The sequence below is a fragment of the Drosophila novamexicana genome, unplaced genomic scaffold (assembly GCF_003285875.2).
Source record: "Drosophila novamexicana strain 15010-1031.04,08,12 unplaced genomic scaffold, DnovRS2.1 tig00001624-arrow-arrow-pilon, whole genome shotgun sequence".
In the NCBI taxonomy this organism is placed as follows: Eukaryota; Metazoa; Arthropoda; class Insecta; order Diptera; family Drosophilidae; genus Drosophila; species Drosophila novamexicana.
Window position 1 is genome coordinate 261,018 of NW_020824870.1, and position 26,666 is coordinate 287,683.

Consider the following 26,666-nt stretch of genomic DNA (forward strand, 5'->3'; position numbering starts at 1 on the left):
ATTAATAATCGATTAGCCATATACGCCAACATGTCTTTTATGATCGCATGGAAGATGCTTCGAGGCGTTGAAGCACCGCCAAGGAAATTGCAGGGAGGCAAGTACGTTCGTTGTACTCTCAGCTGGCAGTTTGCGTTTCCTGCATGATGGAGTCTCTACTAAACACCGTCATTTAAATATAATTTTTTAAATATTTCTAGAGCTGAACGACACAATTAAATCCTTCCGTTAACAGTGCTAAATACAAAAAGGATTGTTGGGCAATGTAGGGTCGAATCGATGCTAAAAAAAAAAAGTCAAATAATATGTCAATAAGCATAGATTAGAAACAGAATCAATCCGGAATCTAGAATCAATCTGTTCTGGCAAAACTATAGAAGTTTGAAGTTAAGTAGGAGCACTTTTTGGAAGCTGGACTCGGGTAAGCGAAAAACTGACCCTTTAGAATTTATTTAATTGATTGATTTAAAATAAATTTAGTTTATGACAGAAGGATGCTTCTAATCATAGGATAGCACGACAATTGATTAAGTAGATATATATATTTATATATATATATATATATATATATATATATGTACTCAAAGGGAAGTAGCAAGGAAGCTGGCTCCCAAGTGTTTGGAGTGCCAGACAGCACAAAGGAAACTCAACAGCACACAGCACAGATGGAGAAGATCCAATGAACCAGAGATATGAAGAGACTGGGCGACAATACTGAAATAGTAAATGCCCCATGATGATGATAACAACAACGCAGTCGAGACAAAGCAGTCGCCAGACAAAGAGTTTGCTATGAGCTGACAGCAAAGTCGGAGTTGAAATTATTCTACGCTTTGCTCGCTCCAAGCGATTCGAATAGCTGATTTGCCTCCACATGGCCAGCTGCAGATTTATGAGCAGTTGTCAGACAGCGTGCAACGTGCAACGTAGCTGAGACTTGGGCAATTCAGTTCTTGGCCAAGCTCAGACAGGGCAATAATCTTGCACGCAAGGTTCATTGTACCAGGTCACGGATGCTGACTGCTTTTCCTTTCTGTCGATATTTTGACTAGATACTTCTTTTTCGGGGAAGGGCGATAATTGACTCAATATCGCTATAGTATAAACACTTCCAGCAAATAGTTCACCTATGCCCAGCTATACGACAGCTTTACTCAACTGTTTGCTATTTATTCTCATTAAAAAGCAATTAAATGCACACTGTCGATAATCAAGAATGATATTTAAACAACATTTCCTGCACAATAATTCCATTAAATTAATAGAACAAAACCCGTAATTTAATAATATTTCTACTCTAGCAAACAAAAATAAATCGTTCGAAGAAAATGGAATTTGAAACTTGTTTTCTTTTTTTATTTTGCTTGAAATGGGATAATAACTTGACTTAGCTGCATGTTATAAAAAAAAAAAAATAAATAAAAAAGAATTAGAGAAAATATCCTAAAAGATAGAAAGCTGCCTGTTACAAAATGCTCAGCACCATAAATACCCTTTTCACAGCTTTTTGCAGCTTACAGGGTATGTTTACTCATAACTGGCAAAACAGCTGCAGCATGCGTAAACATCTAACCAGAACAGAAACATAGACACAATACAACAAAAGAGTCAACGTACTGTGCATTAGCTTGTGTAATAGTTAAAAAAGTAAAATACCGTCAACATTTGGCTATAAAATGAGATCAGGTTTGGCCTACAAATTTACTTTGTAGATAAAGCATTGAGAAGAGCATCAACACGAAGAAATAAAACAAACAAATAAGTAAAACATACTTAAAAGTTCGAGTTCGAATGGAAGTGAATAGTTGGCCAAACAACTTCATCCATATCCATTTCGATTACTCTGCAGCAAGATTTCGAAACAAAAGTATTTATAGCGCTGTCCGGAGAACTTTATGCCCCAATGCATCTGGTTTTGTTTTGGGGGGGAACGTATAATTTATTGCCTATTTTTTTCTCCGTTCGCCTGCATCTCCATTTTCCATTTTCTAGCTGTGCCTCGCATGGCTTACCATTTATAGAAATGCTCCTCTATCGATAGATCACAGGTCACGTCTGAATGCCGCATTAAAAGCGTTGATAATTCATCATCGCATTCGATGGAGATCTGAAGATCTGGCTGGCAGAGATCAGTCGGTCAATCTATTCAATTATGAGAGCAGCGGAGTCACATATGTATGTGGAGTATGTCGAGTATGTGGAGCCGTAACAAGAAAATATATTGTCTATGCAACGAAGCTGTAATGCTCTTTAACATTGTTGATATAAATTCCAATAATTGCGTTTGGACAGATCATTAAGCCCGGTTATATAAGAAACTGCTCTAAAACAGTCGTATAGGTCTTTTATAACTGTGCATTTCGAACAGCTGTAGATAACATATTTAATTTAAACGCCCACGGTCTGGCAAATATCTTTAGTTCGCAATATTTATAAAATATATATATATATATTTATATGCATACATCTACCATATACTAATATACAGTAAATGTAGTTTCGTCTCGCTCACATCAGATGATTAACCCGAAGAATATTTCACTATTTTCATTGCTAATGCATTTGTCGGCGTGCTTCATTAGCGTTGAGGCTCACGTTTAGCACATGGACGTGGAAAGGTCGGCTTATAGAAGGAATAGATGTGTACGGGTTGCATTTGAATAAATGCTGCGCCATACAAATGTTTAGACTTAACCGCAACAGTTAGAATTATCATCTTGCTTATCAAAACGAAGTCGCCTTTTTGTCTATTTATGGACAATCGATCCGCGTTCAATAATGCAATGCATATCTAGCTGATTATAGACAACTTATCTAACATTATATATACATAAGTAAGTGGCTCGCCCATAAGTCAAAGAAGTCGGCATACCCAAAGTTTTCTATTTATTTGTTATGTTTGTGTTTTTTTCGCGGCAACCACAAATTATGCAAATTCAATGAAAGCGAAAAGGCATAGTTTTTGCAGTCTTTATTTGCTTTTTGACTTTATTATTGTTTATTTAATTTGCCTGGAGGTTGGTTCAAACAAAATATTACGAAATACAACAAACAAAGTAATAATGATAGGTCTGATAAGAAGGCGGTAGAGCAATATGCGATAATACCAAGTGAATTGATTGTTGTATTTGAATGTTTTGTAATATTCAGATATAATGAGAGCGTGATTGATTGATTGATTGATTGCAGAAAATAATAACTATGCTTAAAACGAGACGACCTTGAGCCAAAATATTAATAATAACAATAGCAAAAAAGACTTCATGTAAGGGGTGCCGAGATTGATATACCCTTGACAGACAGACAAATGGACATGGCTGTGTCGATCAGTCATATATTTAAATACGCATTGTGGCGTGTCTACTTCTATAAACTTCACAATCACATATTTAAATTCAAAGTACCCTTCAAAAACTTTATCACAGGGTATTTCTGCAACAATGTCGGCCAACGATAGTAATATATATAAATACACATGGTGTTTACTTTGACAAAAACTCAGACGAAATTATTGTAAATCAACATACCCTTCCTTAACTATGTTACAGGGTATTTACGGCAACTAAGTCGGGCAACAAAGCGGCAGCAGAACTGTAAGCAACAAAAGCAACAACAACAAAATACGCAAAAAGCAATAGACCACAAATGTCCAAGTGCAAATTAACGGCAACAACACAACAACAAGAGAAAAGGCAACAGCCGCATAAAGCATAAAGTAAGTAAAACAATAAGAATATAAAAACAACAAAAATCTGAGTCGCGGCTGCTGCTGCGGCTGCTGCTGAATCAGCGAATTTTTCAATGGAAGCGAACAAGGCGATTTACAGTTGTTGGTTATTTTTTGTTGTTGTATTTTGTTTTTATCATTATTACTGTTGTTGCTGGCTGCTTGTGTAGTTCGGTGCAGCAGGTAACGAAGAAGGGCGCTAAAGGGGACGAAGCGACAAAAAGTCTGTGCAAAACTGGTCAGCTTCGAATAATATTTGCTCTTTTTTTCTTTCTGTCTCACTCTTGCAAGTACCAAAAAACTACCCATAACGAGAAGACGATTGCTTCAGTCTGAGCTGTTGTTACAAACCTGTGTTAATAGTGCTGCAGCCCACGAGATTCTCTCACGATTTTGTGCTAAGCAGACGACGGCTGCCTTGTTGCCATTTTTACTTGCGCTTTCAATTGAAGCCAATCATTGGATGCAATTAAATTAAGAACTGATCACAAAAGCGAATAGCGAAAATGCAGTCGAAAATGACGCGCAGCTGGCTTTTGTTGCTGCAGTTTTTAGTTATGCATTTGGATGCACCGTACAAAAGAAACAGTTATACACACACACAAGCACACACAAGCGTAATAACGTTTGCAAACAATATTAAATTTGCATAATTCAATTGCAATTTGCGACCGGCACAAAACGCGCGCGAACCGAAAACAAACACGAAAATAAGAGCGTCGTCCGCAACGCGTCCACTCTCGCCAAATGTACAAACCAAACTAGTCTGCTAATGCAATGTTAACATTCTGCAAATCGTCTGTTATAAATTTACCCAAGCATGAATATCACATTAGCCCGGCGAGCTCCATGCTTACCGTGGCGAAGTAGTGTATGTGTGTATATACACATCTCGTGCATGAAGCAAAGCAACAGCTGTTAAAAGCGCAGATATTTAACTCTCCATTGTGACATTTAAAAATATGTTTTGCAAACAGTGAATGTTTTTTTTTTGCATCTCACTTAAGAAAAATCAATTATTTATAGTAAAAATTAATAATTATTAGTTTAAATATTTATTTTAATTTGCACACAAAACTGCCTTCCCTAGTCGAGCTTAAACTGAGCACAGTGCTTTTAAAACTGCAACAGGTCTGCTACATTTGCTGACAATAATGAGGAGCAATTCTGTTAAGCGTAGACACAAACGCTCACGGTTAACCTAACCGACCGGGTGTTGCCACCTCGCTTTTTCCGTTTTTCCATTTGACAGCTCAGCCGCATCACGAGGCGGCAAATTTGAATTTAAGCTTAACCGAACATGCAGGCATTTATTTATTAGTATTACAACAGGATAAGTGGCAAACAAACTACAGTTAAATGGGATTTTGTCAACTTTATTATTAATAGTTATTATTTGTATTCATTTTAGTGTGTCACGCAAAAATATGTGGCAAATTGTTGTGTTTTCATTTTAAATAAATTGTCTATAAAATAAATAGATATTTTTATTAATATGTATTTGTATATTATTTAGTAAGCAATGCAAATTGAACTTATGATAAACATTTCCATTTATGCATTTATACAAAGTATATTCTATAGCATTTGTTTTTGTTGCACAAAATTGTATAGCTGTTGTTTTTGTTGTTGTAGTTGTTGTTGTTGTTGTTGTGGGTACAGCACCTGCAGTTGACGTTGTTGTTGTTGTTGTTTTTGTTGCTGTGTCTGTTGAGGCGCCTGAACGGGACGCCAATAATAGCATCTGGCAACTGGTTTCACATTGACAAGGAAACTTTTGCTGGTTTTTTATTTCGGGAAATTTGAAATAAATTATTGTTGAATCAATAAAGAAAACTTTTGTTTAACACAAACATACAATGTGTCTTGAAATATGAAACATAAACCAAATTTAACAGAATCCTACTGTGAATTTAGCCAGAACTGAATACAGGGTATGCCAAAATCAAGCAGCTCTTTTCATTTGGTTTCTTGCCTAATTGCAAATGTTGCCAAGGTGTAAAAATGTTTGTAGTTTATGAATTACACAATTGTGGAACCAGTCTTGAGAGGCACACACACACATTAATGCAATGCCTGTCTGGCTGTGCCTAGGCGTGTGTGTGTGTATGTATTTACAGCTCAGGCACCAACTCGTGAAACTGTTAATTTACAGCGGTGTGTTAAATATGAAACATAAACCGAATTTAACAGAATCTCGCTGTAAATTCAGTCAGAACTGAATACAGGGTATGCCAAAATCAAGCAGCTCTTTTCTTGTATAATTGCAAATATAAAAGTTTTGTATTTATAAATTGCACATTCGTGGAACCAGTCTTGAGGAGCACACACACACACACATTGATGCACTGTCTGTCTGTCTGCTGTGTGTGAGTGTGTGTGTGGTATTTGCAGCTCACCCGTGAAACTGTTAGTTAACATCGGTTAGTAGCTAGTGGTTAGTACATTAACAGCGTACAGCACAGGAGGAAGCAGTTGACGATGGACACGAGCTGGGACGTGGACTCACCCATCTGGCTGCTGTTGCTGCTGCTGCTGGCGTCGGCGTCGGGCAACGGCGCTGTTCTTAATGATTGCCTCGATCTCGCGACCGCCGGAACTTTCGCCTTCGGAGGCGGAGGCACAGTTATTGTGGCCGGCAGCCGCATCGGCGGCGGCGACGGCACGCGGCGAGCCTATCGAGGATAGGTTGCGCACCAAACTGACTGTATCATCGTGCTGCGCAGCATTCTCCTTGGGCACATTACGCAATATCTGGGCCAGGTTGCGTTGCGGATTCGTTGAGCTGTTGTCGATTTCGTCCGAGCCGGCGGCTCGCGTCGCATTAGCTGTTGTCGCCGACTTACGAAGATTAGAGACAGTTGCATGGGTGGAGCGCTGCAGTCGACTCTTGAGCTCCGCATTGAGATCGATGGGCATGAGACCGCGACCCATGCCGCCCAAGGGCTTACCACTCTTGAGTATGCCCCTAAGACCCTCGGCAGGTTTACCTGTATGATAAGAGAAAAGTGTTATAGAGTGCTTCGAAATAACATGCGTAATGTGAAAAAGTTCCACAAACAAAAACTCAGGCAAAAATAATATTGCATGCTTGAACGTTAGATTGCCAAAATGAGAAGCGCATAGAAAGGCGTGCAGTGCGCGGTTATGCGATGCGTACGGATTGAAATTTCTTGAAGCACAAATATTGATTTATTTAAATTTTTAACGATTCGTATTATTAAATATTACAATAATAAATTTAATGTTTAATAATAATTTAATATATTATTAATGCCATTTAAGGTACAATTCGTTTACGATTAAATAATTAATAAAAAAAGGGCATAAATAAGCACACAAGTAGTTGCACACTATTTAAATTATAATAAACATAGTAATGCATAATTAATAACTCTTTACTGGAAGTTCTTAAACTTTATGTTATAGTCACATTTTCATTTGCCCTAATTAACTGGAATTAACTGCGGGAATTAAAACATATTGTGATTACGATGCATGTATATAGTTTTTGTCGTTTCGCTTTAGGGATTTGTTTTTTTTTTTAATTTATTGTTAATTCGATTCGTTTTGAGGAGTAGGAGGAGCATCTATCACACAAATCACATGGGTCACCTTTTTCTTTTTTGTTTTTTTTTTTTTGGGGGGGTAAAAAAAGAGCGCTCTGGACGCCGAGAGTGAGCACAACAATTTACAAAATGCTAATCGAAAGGGGAATATGGTATTTGTAGTTTTTGGGAGTGGGTTGGGGGGTTTGAAACAATTCGAAAAATTTGTGAAATTTTAATAGGTTAGCCAAAAATTTACAATTTTTCATGTGCCCAAAATCTCGCCACACAATCGCCTAAACTCCTGCCCGGCCGCATGCAGCTCATCCGCTGTGATCACAATATCCTCATAGCTGGCAATGTTCAGCCCCCCCCGCGATGGGTTGCCGCCCACCGGAGAATGGGCCCGTTTCGGACTGGGCATGGCCGTGGGGCTGACGCAGCCATTACAAGCGGACGTCTCGAAGGACATGGCGCGCGTGCGCTTGAGCAGCTCGCGACGCCTCTGGACAATGCTGGTGCCCAGGCCAAAGTTGGCGGCGGCGCCCTGTAGATGTGGCAGACGCACATGCTCATTGAGCGCCTCCTGGGGCTGTTGCATTTTAGTGGGCATGGAGCGCGTCTTGAGCAGCGTCGTGGTCGAGTTGTAGCTCTCATCGAGTCCGAAGTACTTGGCGAAGCGCTCGTCCACCTGTGAGCGGTTCGCCGAGCGATTGCCGGCGGCCGGGCTTCCGCCCAGCTCTGTCGTGTGGCGGCGATTTATTTGCGGCGCCTTCTGTTGCACCGTGATCTGGGCCAGGTGCGTCAGCTTGCGACGCAGCTCCGGTATATGCTGTGTCGTCTGTGACGCCTGCTGCTCCTCTTCTCGCTTCTGCTGGTTGGCGGCACAGTTCTCCTTGCCGGAATCCGAGCCGTGCGCATCGTCGCCACTGTCATGGTGCTCAAGCTTGGCCGACTTGCTCTGGGATGTGTCTGTGGGCGTGGACTGGTGCTGGTGCTGGTGCTGCTGCTGCTGATGCTGCTGCTCGATGAACGGCGACTTGATCTTGCCAATGGTGCGCACGCCCATTGAGATGTGTATGTCTTCCAGTGTCTGCATGCGGCCCAGACAGCTGTTACGATGCCCGTTGTTGTTGTTGTTGTTCTTGTTGCGATCTGTGAGGAAGGTATCCGGCAGCACTAGCTTACCCACCGTGCGTAATCTCAGGCGCCGCGGTGCGGTGGGCGCGGCATCGAGTAGGGGCGTGGTTATTGTCGCTGTTGTCGGCGCCGTGGCCGAGCGGCTGAGCTCATGGAAGCCATTGTGAAACTGCTCCACGTCCAGCTGAGCCTGCTCCTGCGGCAGCTTGAGGTCGTGTATGATGGGCGAGCATTCCATGGGCGTGGGCGTGACGCTGACGCTGCTGCCCGTTGTGCTGCTGCGTGGCGAGCGCTCCATCATGGAGGCGTAGGGCGGACTGCGCGAGGCGCTGGGCAGGCGGGCGCCGCCCGTGGAAGCCGTGTTGCCCCCGCTGCCACATGCGGCGCCCTCGCACAGGCTGCTGAAGAAGGCCAGCCGTTCGGCCAGCGACAACGATGATGGTTCTGTTGGCATGTAGGGGAAGGAAGGAGGAAGGACGAGTTGTGTATGAGTAACAAATTTTCTTTTAGTAAGTTATTTGATAGACGAAGGGCGGAGGGGGGGGGGGGGGGCGTGGCTGTGACACCACTTACGCATCCTTTGACTCTCTCTTTAGTACTACGCCAAGTTCTTGTTGTTGCTGACAAGTTGTTCCCTATGAGGCAGATTTTAATTGAAGTTGCAAGTTGCAAGTTGTTGTTGCTGTTGTTGTTGCGATGAGTATCCGACGTGTTGCGCGTTGCGTTCGTATTTATTTGTCGCCCGTTAAATACTGACCGCGACTTTTTCATGGGACTCTTCGCTTCGCTCTGGTTTCTTCATAGAAAGTTTTATAAATTGTCGACTTTTTTTTATGATTTGTTTTTTGTCTGCTTGGTGATTTGTCATGAGTCTTTTGTCCGCGCACATCAGCAGCTGATTCGCTCTTTGTTCTCTTTGATGCTGATTTTTTTAAATTTTCATTTTCATCGCAGCTTTCGATTTTTTTTCCTCTTTCTTCTCTCGCGCGCTTTGTGCACAATCGAAATACCAAAACTGAATACTCTGTCGATAACGGAGTGAGTCGAATGAATAAACCACAAAATGAGTCAAAGTGGATCGGTTAGAAATAAACTAATTATGCTGGGGTCTGTGATTGTGTACAGGCAGAGGGTATTTTGATTCTGTCTCGAAATGTGTAACGCATAGAAGCACACAGCTCCGACCCCATTAAGTATATATGTTCTTGATCAATATCAACAGCCGAGTCAATATGGCCATGTCCGTCCGTCCTTCCGTCCCTCCCTCCCTCTGTCTGTTTCTATGTGAACTAGTCTCTCACTTTGAAAGCTATTGTCATGAAACTACAAAAGTTCCTCCGACCGGCTGGATCGGACGACTATATTATATAGCTGTCATAGGAACGATCGGTAGAAAATTAAGTTTTTGTATGGAAAACTTTTTGTTTTTCAAGATATCTTAACCAAACTTGGCATTAACTATTTTCCCTGTGCTTTTTAAATACGGGCAAAGTATTATGAAAAGGTTCGGTCTGCAAGGGTATTAAATCTCCGGCAAAGATAACCCTTCTTCCTCGTTTCTTTTCGATCTGTTCTACAATTTTTCTAGAATTCATTCTTCTCGTTCGTTCCATATTATATGAAATAAAGGTACCCAGCCGTAACTGCCCCTAAGTTATTTATCCATGCACCTCTTATTTGTATTGAAATATATCGCATTGCTATCGAATTGTTTGTTTTTATGACTCTTTTATTATCGCCACAATTATGGAACACGCCTCTAGACAGTTAATAGTTGTTGCCCAGCTCCTCAAACTTCAATTCTGATAACGATAAAAAAGCCCAGGTTCGCATATTCGAAAATAACTTGAAAATAGTGGTTCACTCACAAGAAGGAAGCCAAACTCGCCCAGAAAAAAGTGGGTAAAATTTGGCACTAAAATTATGAACGCTTAATTAAATGTACTAAAAGGTATCGAATAGTTTATGCAACTAAAAATCGAAACCAAACCCAACAAAAATTAGCCAAATGTACGAGCAAATGCAACTGTAAATCAAAATCGAAGCTCAATTACATAAAACATGTGTAAAAAATCAAAAAAATAATTTGTTATTTGTTGTTCATGCAGCAGCAACAACAACAACAATAACAACAACAACAACAGTAACAACAATTATTTTGTTAGAAAACTTAAAATCCAAATGCATGCCAAGAAAATTATTAGAAAAATGCATTAGTATGTATGTATGTATATATTTTCGCCTCTGATTTACTTGTTTGTTTTTTGTTGTTCATGTTTTATTCTCTCTGTTCGCATTGCGCAATTTGGCGCTGGTTGCGTTTTCAATTATTCATTTTTGTTTACTGTTTTTTTTTTTTAATGCATTTTTTCCTTCTTGCCGATTGTTGACTTTAACCAGGCTATGCATTTGGCTGATTGCATCATTTTTGGAGCAACGCGAATGCAATTAGTTAGGCGCGATCAAATCATGAAACAGCAACAACAACAAAACAAGTAAAGTATTTAACTTACACTTGGGACAGTCACAACAACAAGAACAACATTCAATATGCAGTTATTTGTATTATTTTTTGCTTTTCTTTTCTTTTCGTTATGTTCGCATTCAAGGCTGTGCTGCGTGCATTTCAGGCACGCAAAACAAAAGAGAGAACAAATGAAACGTGTAAACATGTATAGAGGGCAGCACAAGCAAAAGAGAGCAAGTTAGATAAGCTTGGCTCTCTCGCTCTCTTAGGTTAGCTATGCTCTCTGCACTTCACTTACCGAACTCGGCATCGGTTGCATCCTGCGTTGTATTTGGCGTACTCGATTCGTCGTTTAATACCGAAGTGTGCAGAGCAACACCGTCGACTGTTGCCGACGGCGGCGGCGAGTGGTGAGAAGTTGCTGCGGGAGGGAGAAATGGAGAGACAGACAGTTAGAATAAATCTCTACAAAATTGTGTGTATGTATGCCTAAACTTCCTTTTAGCTATTGCCCTCACTCACGCATTCGCTGTACTTACTTTGCGTACAATCGAAATCCATTAAAACGTTGATCACAATTTGAAACTTTAAATTTTCATTAAAACTAGATTGTGCACCTGGTAACGGCTCCATTTTAAAAATATTTGTTTTGTAAATGACTGAATATGCATACAAATGTTTTGATGTAACTATCAGAGCCCTGTTGTTTGACATTATAATCAAAATATTAAGATAAGATCTAAAGTTTTCAAGTTAGTAAATTTTCTTTGCCTTTCCCCTCACACCCCATCTCATTCGAGTCTGTTACTCAACGAAAATATAGTAACCTCAATTAGTGGCTGGATTGCCAGACGGGAGGGAGGGGAATGTTAGGCAAGTGACACACATTTTACAGCTTATTAACTTGGACAACTACCATGCCGGCCATAATGGAACCAACTCTACAACAACAACATCGACTAATGCAACAACAAAATGCTTGCGAAATAAATAAAGTGTCGCCCATGGAGCGTTCACTGACGTGGGGTGATGACCAGACCGAGACTCATTGCTTTCTACAAAAGCGGAGCATTCCTTATGAAGTGTACTCCATGAAGGTGTTCAAGAGACTGAACTCTTTCAACAAAGTGAGAATTGCCCTGAAGTTGTATACTCCTAAAATCATGCGATCTACATGATGAGTATATTTCGTATACAAGTATTCAGCAATATCTTCGTAAGGAAATAATCTAGAGAATGAGCGTACTTTATCAATAATATGTTTATAAGGAAATATAAATATGCAAAATTTCAATATTTTAGATAAGTTTTCCCATTTAATTCTAAGGATCTAAGAATAAGTAACTGTCTTAAGACTTGATTAAGTAGTTCTCTTTTCACTAGTTCACTTCGAGCCACACCAGCTCAGAAAACAGTTATTTGGAACTAGCGTGAAACATGTCTTTCTCTTGCTAGTATTTTTAATATAATTGTAGTGGTTGTTGTTGTTGTTGCTGCCGTTGTTGCTTTACGCATCGCTGCTCGACTGGCGAAAAAGTTCGCAGTTCTCCAAGCTCTTTCGGTAAATGGCCTAATGCTAATTTCTGTGATGATGGGATATTTTTGCTGTTTTCGTTCACACTTACCTTGACTGTTGGCCAGCGAGCGGGATTGCGACGGCAACTGCTCTCTACCGGCCGCCTCCCGACGGCTGCGCGATTGCTCCTGCAACTGCTGGAACATGTTGGCACGCGCGCGAACGCTGCTGCTGCGTGCCACGCCCACGCCTATGCCGCTCGATTGGGTGGCTGTGGATGCATCCTCGCCCAACGCCGAGTCATTGTCCAAGCCGGACATCTCGAAGATGTGTTCGCTGTCGTTGCCCACGGACACGGTCAGCTGTTCGCTAAGGCTGACGCTGTCACTGACGCTGACCGAATGCTGTCGCAGCAGAGACTGCGGCGAATTTGTCAAGCTGGACGTGGATGGCGAAGTGCCTGCGCCCTGGGCGGCGAGGTGAACAACGCGCGGCGACTGCAGCGGCTGCGTTGAGCTGCGCGCCAAACGGTACGAGCTGCCGGCGGTCGAAAGCGTCGACGAGGAGAGCAGCAGGGGGGCCGGCACGTGGCTTAACGGTTGTCCGGTGATGGGCGAAATTAACGGCTGTTGTTGTTGCTGCTGCTGCTGCTGCTGAAGCTGCGCTCCGATGCGAATGTCCAGCGGCTTGGTAGGCTTAAAGGCCGACGTTGCCGAAATGTCAAATGGCGCCGAGTTCGCTTGAAAGCTGCAGACAAATTAAATAAGTTGCGAGATTATATTTGTGATAAGCTCGGGCACAGTATAAATCTCTCTCTCTCTCTCTCTCTCTCTCTCTCTCTCTCTCTCTCTCTCTCTCTCTCTCTCTCTCTCTCTCTCTCTCTCTCTCTCTCTCTCTTAGACGCAATCATAATTATAGACAAAGATTTTTTCCCTACGCTAATTACACGCATTTTATACCCTTACAGAAGGTATTATAATTTTGTCTAGAAATGTGTAACGCATAGAAAGCTGACATATCCGACCCCATAAAGTATATATATATTTGATCAGTATATTGATCAAATCGGCTATTGAGCCGAGTCGATCTAGCCATGCCAGACTACTTATATCGGAACTAGCTGGATTGGACCACTATATCATACAGCTGTCACATTAACGATCGGTAGAAATGTAAGATTCTGTATAAAAAACATTATGTTCTTCAAGATACCATAATCAAACTCGTCACTAAATATTTTCCCAATGCCTCTTAGATACGGGCAAAGCATTATGAGTATTATTATAAGGTTTGCTCTGCAAGGGTATTAAATCTTCGGCGTGGCGAATATAGCCGCTCTTTCTCATTAATGGTGAAATTTGAATGTCGCGCTTCTTGGATTGGCAACCCTCAGGTAAAAGTTGAGGTGGCCAATTAACTTTATAGATTAGCAGCGAATGTGTTTTTGCTGAGCGCAATAAGTGTGTCTAATTTTAAGCTCTGGCTGAGGGTATTGTCATGCAGCATAGAAGATATTTTCGAAGTCAGGAGGAGACCGCTAACGATCTATATTTAGAAATTCATCTGCAACTTGTTCAGATTAGAACTCCATTATGCGAGAGTTTATATCAACCAATCAAAACATTAGCCGCATTTTGTATGCAGTGTACAGAAAAAAAAGAACTATAAATAAACAAAATAAAAAACCAAAAAAAGAAACAGAAACGTTCTAATTAGATTTCAAAAGTGGGCATGGTGAGAGCAATAATTCCCGAGAGAGTAAAAAACTAGAGAAAAAGCAAATGTGGAAATGGGAATAATACAAATTGTGATTAACCGCGAACCCGTTGGCCCGAAACTTGTTGCGCTCATAATCGATAATCGTGGACACATGAATATGTTTTATATATGTGACATAAAATTTGATTCGTTTTTTAAGAGTATACGAAGCACTGAAAATATATTGAATTTGGCACTTTTCTTGAACTTAGTAAAGCATTCTTTTTTTTAATATATATATATTTGTGTATTTTGTGCAAATTTCACTAATTTTGTTGACTGTTTGAACGGCACTTGAAAATATATTATGTGTGTGTGTATTTCCATCTGAGTGCACATTTCCATGGATTTATTTTTAGAAGCATTACGAAATGCTGCTTGTGGCAAAGCTTTTTATTGGTTTTGTGTGTAACAACTACCTATGGCCAAGATTAACACGCGTTTTGGGCCCTCCGGCAAAAAAGGGCGACTGCCTCTTCCTGTGGGTACTGCCCGATAACCGGTGCACAAAGCAACTGGCGACACCTTCGTTATTCTTTTCACCTATGTCTAGTTCTTGAGGTGGGCTGATAAGAGCCGACAGAACCGATAGAATTGATAGTTTTATCAGTTTCGGTTTCAAATTGCTTTTATTACCATTTACTATTTATTTTCTTTTGTGGCGTTGGTAACGGCAAACACTTGACACACACACATTTCACACAGAATTTCCCCCGATATGAAAAACGAATTTTCAGCGGATGCGTACGTGAAAATTGAAAAGGCGATCGCGAGCAACTGAGCGCAAAATTCGTACAAACAAAGCGCCCAAAGCGGAGCCGACGATCAACGGCGCCGCTGCCGATGCTTCAGTCGCAGTCGCAGTCGCCGTCGCCGTCGGCTGCTCTGTCGGTGCGGCCACAGCAAAATTTAAATTATTTTCAACTTTGTTTTCTTTTTATTGCCCATGGTCTTCATATATATGTACGTACACAATACAAACGTTTATTTATTTTCGTACGCTATTTTTCCCTTTATTTTCCACAATTTTCAAATGTCGCTGTAAGCTTTTCATTTGGTTTTTCTCTTCCGACCGCCAAAGAGAAATTGCATGGAAGAGTTCGTTTTTAAGAATAATCATATATTACTATACTCTATACTTTTAACGCTTATTAATTTTAAATAAATTCCTGTTTCGCCTTTTTCCCTCTATTTTTCATAATTTAAAATGTCGGTGTAAACTTTACATTCGGTTCCTCGGATTTTCTCTTAAAGAGAACAGCCTATAAGAAACAACGTTGGGAATAATCGTATATAGGAATTATCAGAGCAAATAAATTCATATTTCTTTAATTGAAGTTCGGGCGTTAAAATTCCCAGTTATAATTTGGCCCAAAGCTAGCACGTGTTGAATTTTGACAATTGTTGCTTGGCTTTTTGAAAACATTTTCGAAGTCTTACTAAATAGTGCTAAAACAAATAAAAGTACGCATGTTCACCGTTAAATACCCATGTATTAACAGAGCCGATTCAGCTATCTAATCTAGGAGTTTCAAAATCCATGCTGGTCGCATACTTTAGTTACCCAATCGTGTAGATAATAATATTAATCATTAGACAACACATGTTCACTTGTAGCACATCGGCCCTTGACAGCGTTAATGTTATCTGGCCAATTTCTGCCAAAGTATTGGCCATTAAAACGCGACACCTCATCTCACACCTTTGACAAACCCACTCAATGACGCACTTATCGACGTGTCGATGACTTTTTATGGCTTGCATTTCCATTTCGCATTTCGCTTTTCCATATACCGTTTTCTGATATACGCCTCAAACATTCTCTCGCTGGGTCGACGCTGGAACAACATGAAAACAAGAGAGCTCAGCCCCCGACCGAACCAGGTGTTATGTATCTCTGGACGCGTCCGAATGCGGCAGCCAACTGAATGCAATGTCTACCGCGACGACGCGTCCACAATTCAAAACCCAAGAACCTTGAGAGGGATGGCAAATACGGATAGCATAAATTACGCGTCACAATGGTTCGCCAAGCTATTGACAATGCATCGGATCGGATCGGTACATGCAAATGTGGCAGAGTGCGAAAAATATAAACAATAAAAGAGTCATATTTTGATGGCCGAAGCTTATATACCCTACCCAAAAATGTTGAAAGCCTCAAAAAAGGGAATACCGAAAAATTCCATTTAAACATGGAAAACTTAAAGAATTAGAAACGGGATCTTAAGCAAAGTTATGTGTTTCAGCTTCTGCAGATCTACGTCCCAATAAACTCCGAAAAATAAAAACATGAAAAGAAAGTTGTATTTTATGATAGCCGCAGCTTAAATACCCTAGCAGACCGTGGATCTTGATCAATTTCTAAAATGTTGAAAGCCTCATAAGACCAAACAAGGAACCTCGAAAAATGATATGAAAATTTTAAAAATAGGAGTCCGATTTTTATAGCATGTTATGTGTTCTAGCTTCTACAGATCTACGTCCCAATAAACTCCACTCTTGATTTTATTTACACAATTTTCGACATTTATATGATTTACCTGCGTTCGTTGTACGTTTGTATACCTCTCGTATACCCTCGTTTTTTTAATGGGCATAGAACAATATGAATACTGCTGCAAATAACCATAACCAGCTTTTGTTTTGTTCGTCAGAAAAAAAGGGGTGTGGCAGCGGAACAAAAGCCAAAACACATAAAATACTGACACGAAAACCCCGTTGAAAAAATTGGCCACTCTCCAGAAGGTGCCGGCTCGATTCCAGTCGTAACTAGTCTAAAATAGTTATCTGGAAACTGGGTTTACGAACGTGCCATCAACGTGAACTTGTCAAAAGTCGCCGAAACAGTTAAGTTGAAAAAAAAGGCGTGCTGAAGCGTTTCTAGGTATGGGCGTGTACATACTAATTGCCGAAATGATAGCGTGACCTTGGGTTAGGCTAATTGCACCTCCTCCAAACTGAACCCGTGTTCACACGAAAAGCCAATTATTGTTCCAAAGATATTGCGGGTAGTCGATTCGAAATATTATCAAAGTTATCTGAGAATAGCCCTCAACTGCAACCCACTCGAACCCCTTCAAGTGACTCTCAGCAAACGACCTTCTTTTTTCAGGCTTTACTGAAGCACTGCAGCACAGTTGGCAGTTGGCATCCGTGGTCAGTCAGGTAATTAAGCAAGCTATAAGCTGCTTAAAGTGACAACAAAAACAAATAAAGGCAACAGCAAAATGAGGCTAATAAAAACCGAGAAAGAGGGGCAATCTTCGGCACGCCGAAGATTTAATACCCTTGCAGACCCAACCTTTTCATAATGCTCATAATGCTTTGCCCGTATCTAAGAAGCACAGCGAAACTAGTTAAAGACGAGTATGGTCGTGATATCTTGAAAAATAAAAAAATTTTCATACAACTTAATTCTAGACCGATCGTTCCTATGGCACCTATATTAAACGGTCCGATCCGAGCACAAAGAGAAACTTCTGCAAAGTTTTATGACGATAGCTTTAAACTTTATGGGGCCAAAGATGTGTCCTTCTATGCGTTACACATTTCGAGACAACAACAACAATAATGTTAAAGAAAATTGAAATAAAATTTGTGATAGGGCAATTGAACCTCGATTAAGCCTTGACGGCAATCGTAGTTGACATTTTCGGTTTGTCAACAGTCTCGCAATCTAGGTTCAAGGTAGGTCTTCAGCGTACACTCTAGGGCCTATTTGCTTCTTCTTGCTGATGGGTTAATAATATACCACAAGACTGAAACATAGGAATGTCGAATGACCAGCAGGGCACGGCGTCTGGCGCTCTCGAACATTTAAAAATAAATCATGAATAAATCTAGACTGGAAATTCTTTTGCCAGCGAAGCGGATTAAAATGCGGAGAGAGAGAGAGAGAGAGGGGGGGAGAGAGATTTGGAGACATTTTCAAATTGTTCGCAACTTACAAGCTCTTCTCCTCGCTGGTTACGGGCTGCGTCTTGAAGCGATCCTTGTAGAGGTCCCGGCGCAGAACGCTGGGCTTGAGCAGCTTTGGCGTGAGGCTCGAGTCGTGCTGCAGCGGGGATTCCCAGCTGCTGTTTATGCCAACAGCTGCGCCGCCGGCTGATTGGGAAGTGGGTGTCGAGAGCATTTCCATGTGCTTGATGCGCTCGGCTACCGAGATGTTCGATGGCGTCGCCACCAGGTCAACGGGCGTGAGGGGTGTGGCTGTCGCCTGCGAGTTGGTTATGGCATCCAAGGCGGCAGCCAGGTCCATGTGGGGCGGAGCATCCTGACGCTCCAGCGAGCGTGTGCGTCGCTTGAGTAGACTTGCCGAGCTGTCCTCTTCTTTGGCTTGCGTGGAACAGAGCGAGCGACGCTTGGAAGGCGAATCAGTTTTCAATATGGGACGCATGGCGGCTGCCTCATTGGCAGTCGGGTCATAGGCTTCCTGGGTGACCTCACTGAGGTCGAACTCCTCGCGGCTGCTCTTGCGACTGCTCTTGAGTATGGGCCGAATCTCGTGCTCGTCCGCCTCGCCGAATGATTTCTTCTTGAGAATGGGCTTCGGCGGGCGCGTCGCCTCCTCGCTGGAGGTGCTCTCCTGCTTAAGTATGGGTCGTATTTCATGCTCCTCCCCATCCTCGGGGCCCATGATTACGCTGTCATGTGCGGCTAGCTCGGCGGCAGCCAACGTAACTGCCTGCGAGATGGACACATGCTTGGATATGTGCGCACCGCCATCCGAGGGCGTCGACAGCGAGTCCTTCTTCTTCAATATGCTATGAGGCTGGCATTCATTTGCCGAGGGGCAGCCCTCGCTCTTGGTGCTTTCGTAGCTGCTCTGCTTGAGGATGCCATGTGCCTGGCCGGGACTCAGAGCGCTGCCCGCCTCCTCCAGTGAATTGCGACGCGCTGACTTGATGAGAATGCTACGTTCGTCCGGCGAATGGGAGCGCGAATAGTAGCGCGATTCGTCCAGGCTGGATCGCTTTTTCAGTATGCCCTGGCGCTTACTGCGGCTGCTCGCCAGCGGCGTGTCCAGCACCGTGGCGGAGAAGGTCACCGGCGAGGCATTGCTGGAAGCGCTCGAGTTGCACTCGCCGAACGCGTGCTCCTTCTTCTTCAATATGGAGACAATCTGGTTGGGTGCGGGCGGTGAATTCTGTGTTGTTGCTACCGAGGCAGCCAGCTCATCCGTGCTCTTTCGTCGCAGTATGGGCGACATTTTCAGATCCTGTGGCTGCTGCTCGTTGCATGTCTCATCAGGCTGCTGCGCCTGTTCGGCAATCTTCTTGATCTCGGCCAGCTCCGTTTTGGTGCGCTCGTTGAGCTTCTGGCTAATGCCGCGTGCCTGGCGCAACGACTCCGACTTGGAGGTGGACTCACTGCAGGAGCTCTTCTGCGGCGACTGCAACAACTCTCGCAGCGACTCGTCATCCCCTGGCAGCAGCGGGCGAGCCATGCCCAGTTCGCGACGCCGTCGTCTACGCACAGACGCAGCCTCATCTGCAAGCAAAAGTGGACAAGGATTAGATGAATCACCTAAAATGCTGGAAACAAGCATCAATTGGCTGGGACATGCATGACAGTGGGAGCACGTAATGGACAGGGAGCTTTCGTGCAACACAAATTGACGCAGATGCAAGAACTGAATGTGTAATCGTATGATTCCGTTCGATTAGCTCCAAGCTCCAGTCTATTGGATGGTTGCCCCTTACTGGTTGCCACTCTGCCCGGTTGCCACTCTGCCCGAGCTCGGTGGCCTACTTACCGCTATCCTTGGTGGCTTCCTCATTGTGGGATCGGTTCAGGTTTGATTTACGCTTGGCCGATTTGTCGCGATCGCCGCCGCGACGTGGCAGAGGTGAGGCCTCCGGCTAAAATTAATTGGGATTTATTTTCAGCTCTGTATATTTTAGACGGACTACTCACGGTTTGCTTGTGCTTTTGCACGGGACTCAGCTTGGAGTTGGTCAGATTATCACGTGGCCTGCTCGCCGCAGCACTTCCGCTCTCGGGCTCCGCTTCGTCGCACAGTGTGGAGCTCCGGGGACGCATGCGCAACGTGCACTCCATCTTGGGCGGACTGAGTATGCCGCCCGTGAAATGTAGCTCGCACAGATTCTGCTTCATGATCACGTTATTGGCCGTGGCCACCAGTGGGCGGCGCTCGAAGGGCTCCGTTGGCTGTGAAGCGGACCGCGCCGGCGGCTGCAGACGGGCGGCACTGCCGCTGGGATCGGACCTGAATCCGCTGCACTTGGGCGACAGCTCCGAGCTGCTCAGTCGTCGAGCCGGCGGCGTGGAGTTCGTTCGCAGCGCACTGGGAGAACTGAAACGTGGACGCTGCTGCTGCTGATCCTCCTCTTTTTTGCGGTCTGCGGCGTGTTGTGTGTGTGTTGCAATGGTTAGGAAGACAGCATGATATGGCAGTTAGTTGGAATCTTCAGCTTAACTAGGTTAACAACTACTATAACAAAGGGGAAGAGGAAACCAACACCAAATGGGGAGAATCATGTGCGTTTGTGCAGTAGAGGGAGGAAGGAGCTGAGGCAAATGTGACTTGTGGGTGACTCACCGAGCGCTGCGGCACGCAGTCGACTGGCTTTGGTGGTGCGCACCGCTGGCGAGGATTGGGGCGAGGATGAGGAGCTGCTCAAGAGTGGACTGCCCTGCGGGGGCGTGGCTGCGGACGTGGACGTGTGCGTGCTGCTGCCCGCGCCGACAATGCGCAGCGGCGACAGCAAATTTTTGCGCCGCTTGGAAGGCGACGCTGCTGTCGGCGTCGTCGCTGCCGGCGTCGATGCTGTAACTGCTGTTAATGCTGTTGCTTTGAGCACAATTAATGGCGTGGCGAGAGGCGGCATGGGCGTGGCCTGACTAACAATGCGGCAATGTTGCAGTTGACTGTTATTGTTGCTGCGACTGAAGCGACTGCGGCTGTTGCTTCTGCTGATGTTGTTGTTGTTGTTGTTGCAGGTGAAATGAATGCTGCGTTTGTTGTTGGCGCTTCCAGAGGAAACTGTGTTGTGGCTCGCTGTGTCGCAGCAGTTGACATGTTTTTAAGGATATGCATGAATGTATGTTTGGAAGACATTAAAGCAATTGATATCTGGTTATATGCTGTTGTGTCGCGTGTGTGTGTGTGTGAGTGTATTTGTGAGTGCTTGCAAGATGTAGACTATAGTTGTGTCGTTTAGCTGAGACCAAGATCGATTGAACGGGATCTTAAAATGAACTAGTGAACTAAATACTAAACAAATCAAGGCAGTAGTGAACTAAATCAGTAATTTAGTTCACAATTAACGGGTCATTACTGAACTTATTCAGTGATTAGTCAGTTAGTTCAGTTCGTTCCCTTATTCAGCATACATTATATTGAGATGTTCAGTATATAATGAACAACAAAAATATCGGAATTTTAAGTTCACTTTCGATTTGTTGAGTTATACGTATCTATTATCAATGTAAAAGTATAATAAGCATAAATATATGATATGTTTTGAAACTGAAAACATGAAAAATAATAAATCGATAGCTAAACTTAACGAATAGTTCATTACTGACTCAATAGCTGAATGAGTGAACTAACTGACCGACTTAGTTCACGATCAGAAAATGAACGGAGTAACTTATTCATCAAATTGAACTATAAATCTCCACTTTAATGTAGACAATACAAGCGTCAATTGCAACATATGCAATTTAAGTAACAACAGGGCGTGGCACACGGCGATTGATTGATGGATTGATCGATGCGGTTTGTTGGCAACTGGCTTTTATTTTCGTTCAAACAAAAAGATGTCATAACTGGCGAAAGCTATGAATATTTTAAGTGCTGATGAACTCAGCATTTGGCCATGGCCAAAACTGAAAATATTAACAATATATCATTGTTTTTCCTTCTCTATCACCTCTCAGATCGTCTGCCCATTTGACTTAGGTAAACTTCTAACTGAAGAGAAACAAGCTGACGAACAGCTTCGGTTCATTGCCACTTCTGGCTGTTTGTCAGTCAAAGATCAGTAAACTTTTTGGCTCGAACATTGCCCTAAACACAATTCCCGAAAAAAACCTGCCACCGATTTGATGTGGCAACAGCGACCACAGCCAAAATAAACAAAGAAATGAAATTAATATCGGATGAGTCCAAACAATAATGTTGAAATGGGCAACAAGCCCCAAGGCCCAAATAAAAAAAAAATATACATAAAATAATGTTGCAAAATGGGTAAATAATAAAAGAAAAGATACCGGCTTGGAAAATTGAACTTAAACCCTTTTTAAACTAACAATTTATTTATTTATTACCTAGAACTTTTTGGTTTGGTAAAAAATACTAATTTAATGTATCAGATCATTTAAAGTTTCCAGCACATCAAATATGTAAATTTATCAAGTCTTGAGACACTTTCTCAAGCTGCGCCCCGTTATGAGAGCTGTCAAAATTTTTTATGAAACTCTTTTACAAACTGATAATAAAAAGAAGATGGCAAAACTTTGAATGAATGAAACGTTCGTTTGTTTAAAATGAAATTTAAATTAAATTGGGCACAGCTTGTCGTATCTTTATTAAATTATTTTTTATAGTTTTATGAGGTCTTTCATTTGCCTAAGTTGCGTGAGATCTGGTTATTATTGAAGGATTTTATAATAGCAAAAATATTCAATATTGCAAAACTAATTTTTAGATCTATAGATCAAATGCGATAATAACCAAATTGCTTAAACTGCAATATCAAAAATTTGTTTTGAAATTGTGCAAATTATTTTATATAATTTTCGGACATTAACCCGATACGAATCGATTGAAAGTTGTGCAGGTGTATAGATTATTTATTTCTATTTTTATATTTTTTTTAGCTTTTAGTTCGAAGGTCTTTTTGCGAATTTGTGTGGCAAACATTTTCGCTTGATTGGCAAAAGCTGTATAAGATCTAATTTGGTTCAAATTACTTTTAAGTGCTCGAAAAAAACCTGGTAACATTTTCAAGTATTTTCTGCGACTCGACAAGAGTTCAGCTAATTTTCAGTTTAAAACGTTGACAGCGCACCTTTACGGCTAATTATGGTGTTTATTGTTTAGTGGGAAAGCTTTTGCTACAAAAACTGATGGATCAGAGTAAAGAGTCAAGAGCTGCAGGGGGGTAAGATTCGAATAAGCAGATGATAAAAGATATTTATAGAAAGGATGTGCTTGGCAATGTAGAGATCTATTGGAAAACCCTAAAGTTACAGACTGAAAGTAGAGAATACTTTTCAATGCCTAAAAATAAGACTTATATAAAAATATTAATGAGGAGGAGAGGAGAAGTCATAAAATGGCTGCAGCCTAGAAAAATAAGCATTTAAAGCTGCTTAAAAGAAAGAAGTTATACTATGACAGATAATATGCAAAAGTTAATAAATAAGAATGCAACAGACAAGGAAATAAATTACAAACAAGGGAGACAACAAAAGGACGTACGCAAACACGGACACAAAGCAAATATATCTATAGAATATGGAATATGCTCCACCTGAAAACTCACCTGAGTTGATGGATGCGGGCCGTGTGCTGACGACGGACGTTGCGTTTGTCTGAGACGCTGGTGACGTAGTCTTAGGAACTTCAATGTGCCCGGCCTGCAATTGATCTGGCGCCGGCTTGGCATGTGTCATCACAGAGGTGGCTGCCGTCTCATAAGCGGAGCTGTTGCCGTTCGCTGAGGATTGCGGATCGGTTGCAATTACTTCTGTTGCAGCTGTTGCAGTTGTTGCTGGGTGGTGTCTACGTGTGGGCGATGGCGAGCTGTAGGATGAGTCGCTGTGATAGCCGGCTGGCGGTGGCGGCGACGAGTGGCCTGCACTTTGACGGCTGCCGGAGCGCGGCGTCCGAGTTATGAATCTGCAGGCGAAACAAAAAATAATGTAAGAAAAATTGTGTAAGAGTATGGGGTTTAGGCATTTACATGGTGCCAGCTGGTAAATGTGTCTGTCAGATATCAAGCTGAGTTATCGGTTCGCTAAAAATTGCAATGGATATGAAAAACAGTTTTTGGGTTTTGCGTTCCGCTAGATGCAGCACACAGCTAGACACCTTCAAACACGCTCAACAACTGCCGACGGCCAAACCGAAAGTATCTCTGCTAACCCAAGCTCGAGCGAACGGAACGACAACAACAACAATGACAACAACAACATTGACTACAACAACAAGCGGCAAGCGAAGCTAATAACAAGAGGTTTTTTGGGTTTTTGCCGCCGCATGTTGTGTGTGTGTTTGTATCTTGCAGATACACTCAGACAGTATAGCTACAAATTAACTCAAAAACACACTCAAGCCGCAAACAGCGAAAAGAGCGAAAATTCGCACATACAAAAGATGCTCGTACTGGGGCCCAGGTAGCTGAGTATTCGAAATAAACACAATTCGTGTCGTGTTGTTCCCGTTGTGTATCTTTTATCTTTAAGTCTGCGTCGCAGCAACACATCAAGAACAAAGCGCAACAAGCTATTTACTTTTGGGCAGGTAGTAGATACAAAAAGTATCTCAATGTCGACTGTTTGCTGTCTGTCATGTAAATGATATCCATTCGGCTGAAACTACGCTGCAAATGGTCAGCATTTGATTTCCTCAATGTGTTGCAGTTCACTGTTCACGCAGTCAGTCAGTCGGACGGTCGGTCGGTCAATAAACTAATTTTTTAAATCAACAAGCAGCTCATTAAAATGTCGCGACATTCAGGTTCATCAACTGGAGGAGATAGGATACATTTCAGAAATGATTGAGCACACGGAATTTGACTTGGTTTGCTGTCCAAAGATACTTTTCATAATCCCTGCCCAAACGCAAACAACATCTAAATGCTAGGATATAGGTTCATTAACTGGAGAAGCTAGGATACATTTCAGAACAGGAATTTTATTTAGTTTACTGTCTGTTAACAAGCTCTTGACCTAATCCCTGCCTAATCCCAAAAAAACATTTAGATGTTAGAATATAGGTTCATTAACTGAAGCAGCAGCCAGGATACATTTCGGAATAATTCTTTAGATATTTTGCATAATCCCTGTTCAAACCCAAACAACTTCTAGATGTGAAGGTATCATTTTCAAGAGTATTCGAATCTAGAGAGCCAGCCACAACTTTATCTTCATTAACGTCATTTTATTTTCAGACGTTTTTAGTCAACTGCCAAACGGAAATGTCCAAGACTTAAATACTTGTAGGTAAAAAGATTTGACAGCTAGCTGTTGAATGCATTTGGAAAAAGAACTTTCCAACTAGTTGACTGAGAGAGAAGCTTTTGGAAAAAAGGAAAAGTGATGCACCGACAGCAGCAGCAGGAACCGGTTGGCCACATTTTCGGCTGCGCAGCTGCAGCTGCCAGAAAGCGAAATCAGGACTAGAAGAAGCCGCCAGACGGCGAGACGCAATACCTGGGCCAGGCCCGACTTGGTCTCGACTTGGTCATAAAATAAATAGTCGAGTAGATGGTTAAGGCTGATGCCTAAGCACCGCAGGTGGCTTTCAGAGACTGGGCCGGGACGGGGTCAATAAATTCCAAGCTTAATTGAACGCATTCAAATTTTCTTAGCTCAAATTCTACGCTGAATGCATTTTTTTTTGACAATTTTCCACTCTTTCTTTTGCTTGTTTTTTATTTTATATATATAGATATTTTTTTTTTTTTGGTTGTTTGTAGTCGCTTTTATGAGGAATTTTTGTAGCGAAAGCCGGCGGACGGCCTATGGAAAACTTGTCGCCCGGTTTTCGGTTTGTCGGTTTGTCAGCTTCGGTCTTGGATGTTCAACAGGTGCTTTCTAAAGCCGGGTTCCGGGGTTGGGCTCTTGGGTGTCGGTGTCGGGGTCAGTGGCTGACAGCGTCAATGCGCCATTGTTTTTGATTTATCCCATTATAATTGATGGAGACGTCGAATCGCACTCGCCACGGCCAAGATGTCCAAAAGATCCAACTTGGAAATCTCAAAACAAAACAATGGACCACATAAAAGCGCATTATTAGCAACAAATTGAACAATGCACAGCTTTGGCTTGCTAACAAGAGCTGAGTTGTTGTTGTTGTCTCTGATGAGTTGTTTTGGGGGCCCGCCATCAAATTGTGTAACAATGTCTGGTGAAGATTTGTGACCGAGCTCTAAGCACAATTGAATACAATTTGTTGAAGCGACAATAGTTCATCTACAAGTTAGCGCGACGACAGATAATTTCACTTTTATTCGAAATAATAAACATAAAAAATAAACCAAATTTTTTTGAAAAATATGAAACACGCCACAAAAGAATTTGAACAAAAGATCTTTGAAAATAAGTTTCAGGCCGATCGAATGGAAGTTACATACAAACGTTTTTCGCGATTTTTCCACACATGCGGGTGGAATTTCCCGAATCCCCGTCCTAACGTGCAATTCCACAATTTAAGGTAAGTACGTTGAAAATTGCAACTTCCTAACTCTTACGGTTTGGGCTGTGCATTGATCATCAATCAGTCAGTCAGACAGTCAGTCAGTAGAGATGTAA

General features: G+C 42.2%; 2 protein-coding genes across 6 annotated transcripts in view; both read right to left on the reverse strand.

The window, feature by feature from the left end:
* The window catches only part of LOC115768083 (supervillin-like), a 31,686-nt gene extending 24,793 nt beyond the window's left edge, over window positions 1-6,893 (reverse strand). Inside the window, exon 1 of the mRNA XM_030712556.1 lies at window positions 6,237-6,893. Within this exon, the coding sequence (XP_030568416.1) occupies window positions 6,237-6,661 (425 nt within the window). The 5' untranslated portion in view covers window positions 6,662-6,893. The remainder of the gene's footprint in view (window positions 1-6,236) is intronic.
* A 603-nt stretch (window positions 6,894-7,496) lies between these two features.
* LOC115768082 (transcription factor LG2-like) overlaps window positions 7,497-26,666 on the reverse strand; it is an 83,531-nt gene continuing 64,361 nt past the window's right edge. For 2 of the 5 annotated variants that reach the window (XM_030712549.1, XM_030712550.1), the window contains exons 3-9: window positions 23,675-24,030; window positions 20,076-20,521; window positions 19,915-20,020; window positions 18,107-19,649; window positions 12,508-13,145; window positions 11,181-11,303; window positions 7,497-8,859 (exon numbers count right to left, since the gene is read on the reverse strand). In XM_030712549.1, the coding sequence (XP_030568409.1) occupies window positions 7,541-8,859; window positions 11,181-11,303; window positions 12,508-13,145; window positions 18,107-19,649; window positions 19,915-20,020; window positions 20,076-20,521; window positions 23,675-24,030 (4,531 nt within the window). In that variant the 3' untranslated portion in view covers window positions 7,497-7,540. Of the gene's footprint in view, window positions 8,860-11,180; window positions 11,304-12,507; window positions 13,146-14,575; window positions 14,648-14,792; window positions 14,911-15,950; window positions 16,022-18,106; window positions 19,650-19,914; window positions 20,021-20,075; window positions 20,522-23,674; window positions 24,031-26,666 lie in introns of those variants that run through there. The other 3 variants (XM_030712553.1, XM_030712554.1, XM_030712555.1) reach the window with 3 other exon arrangements.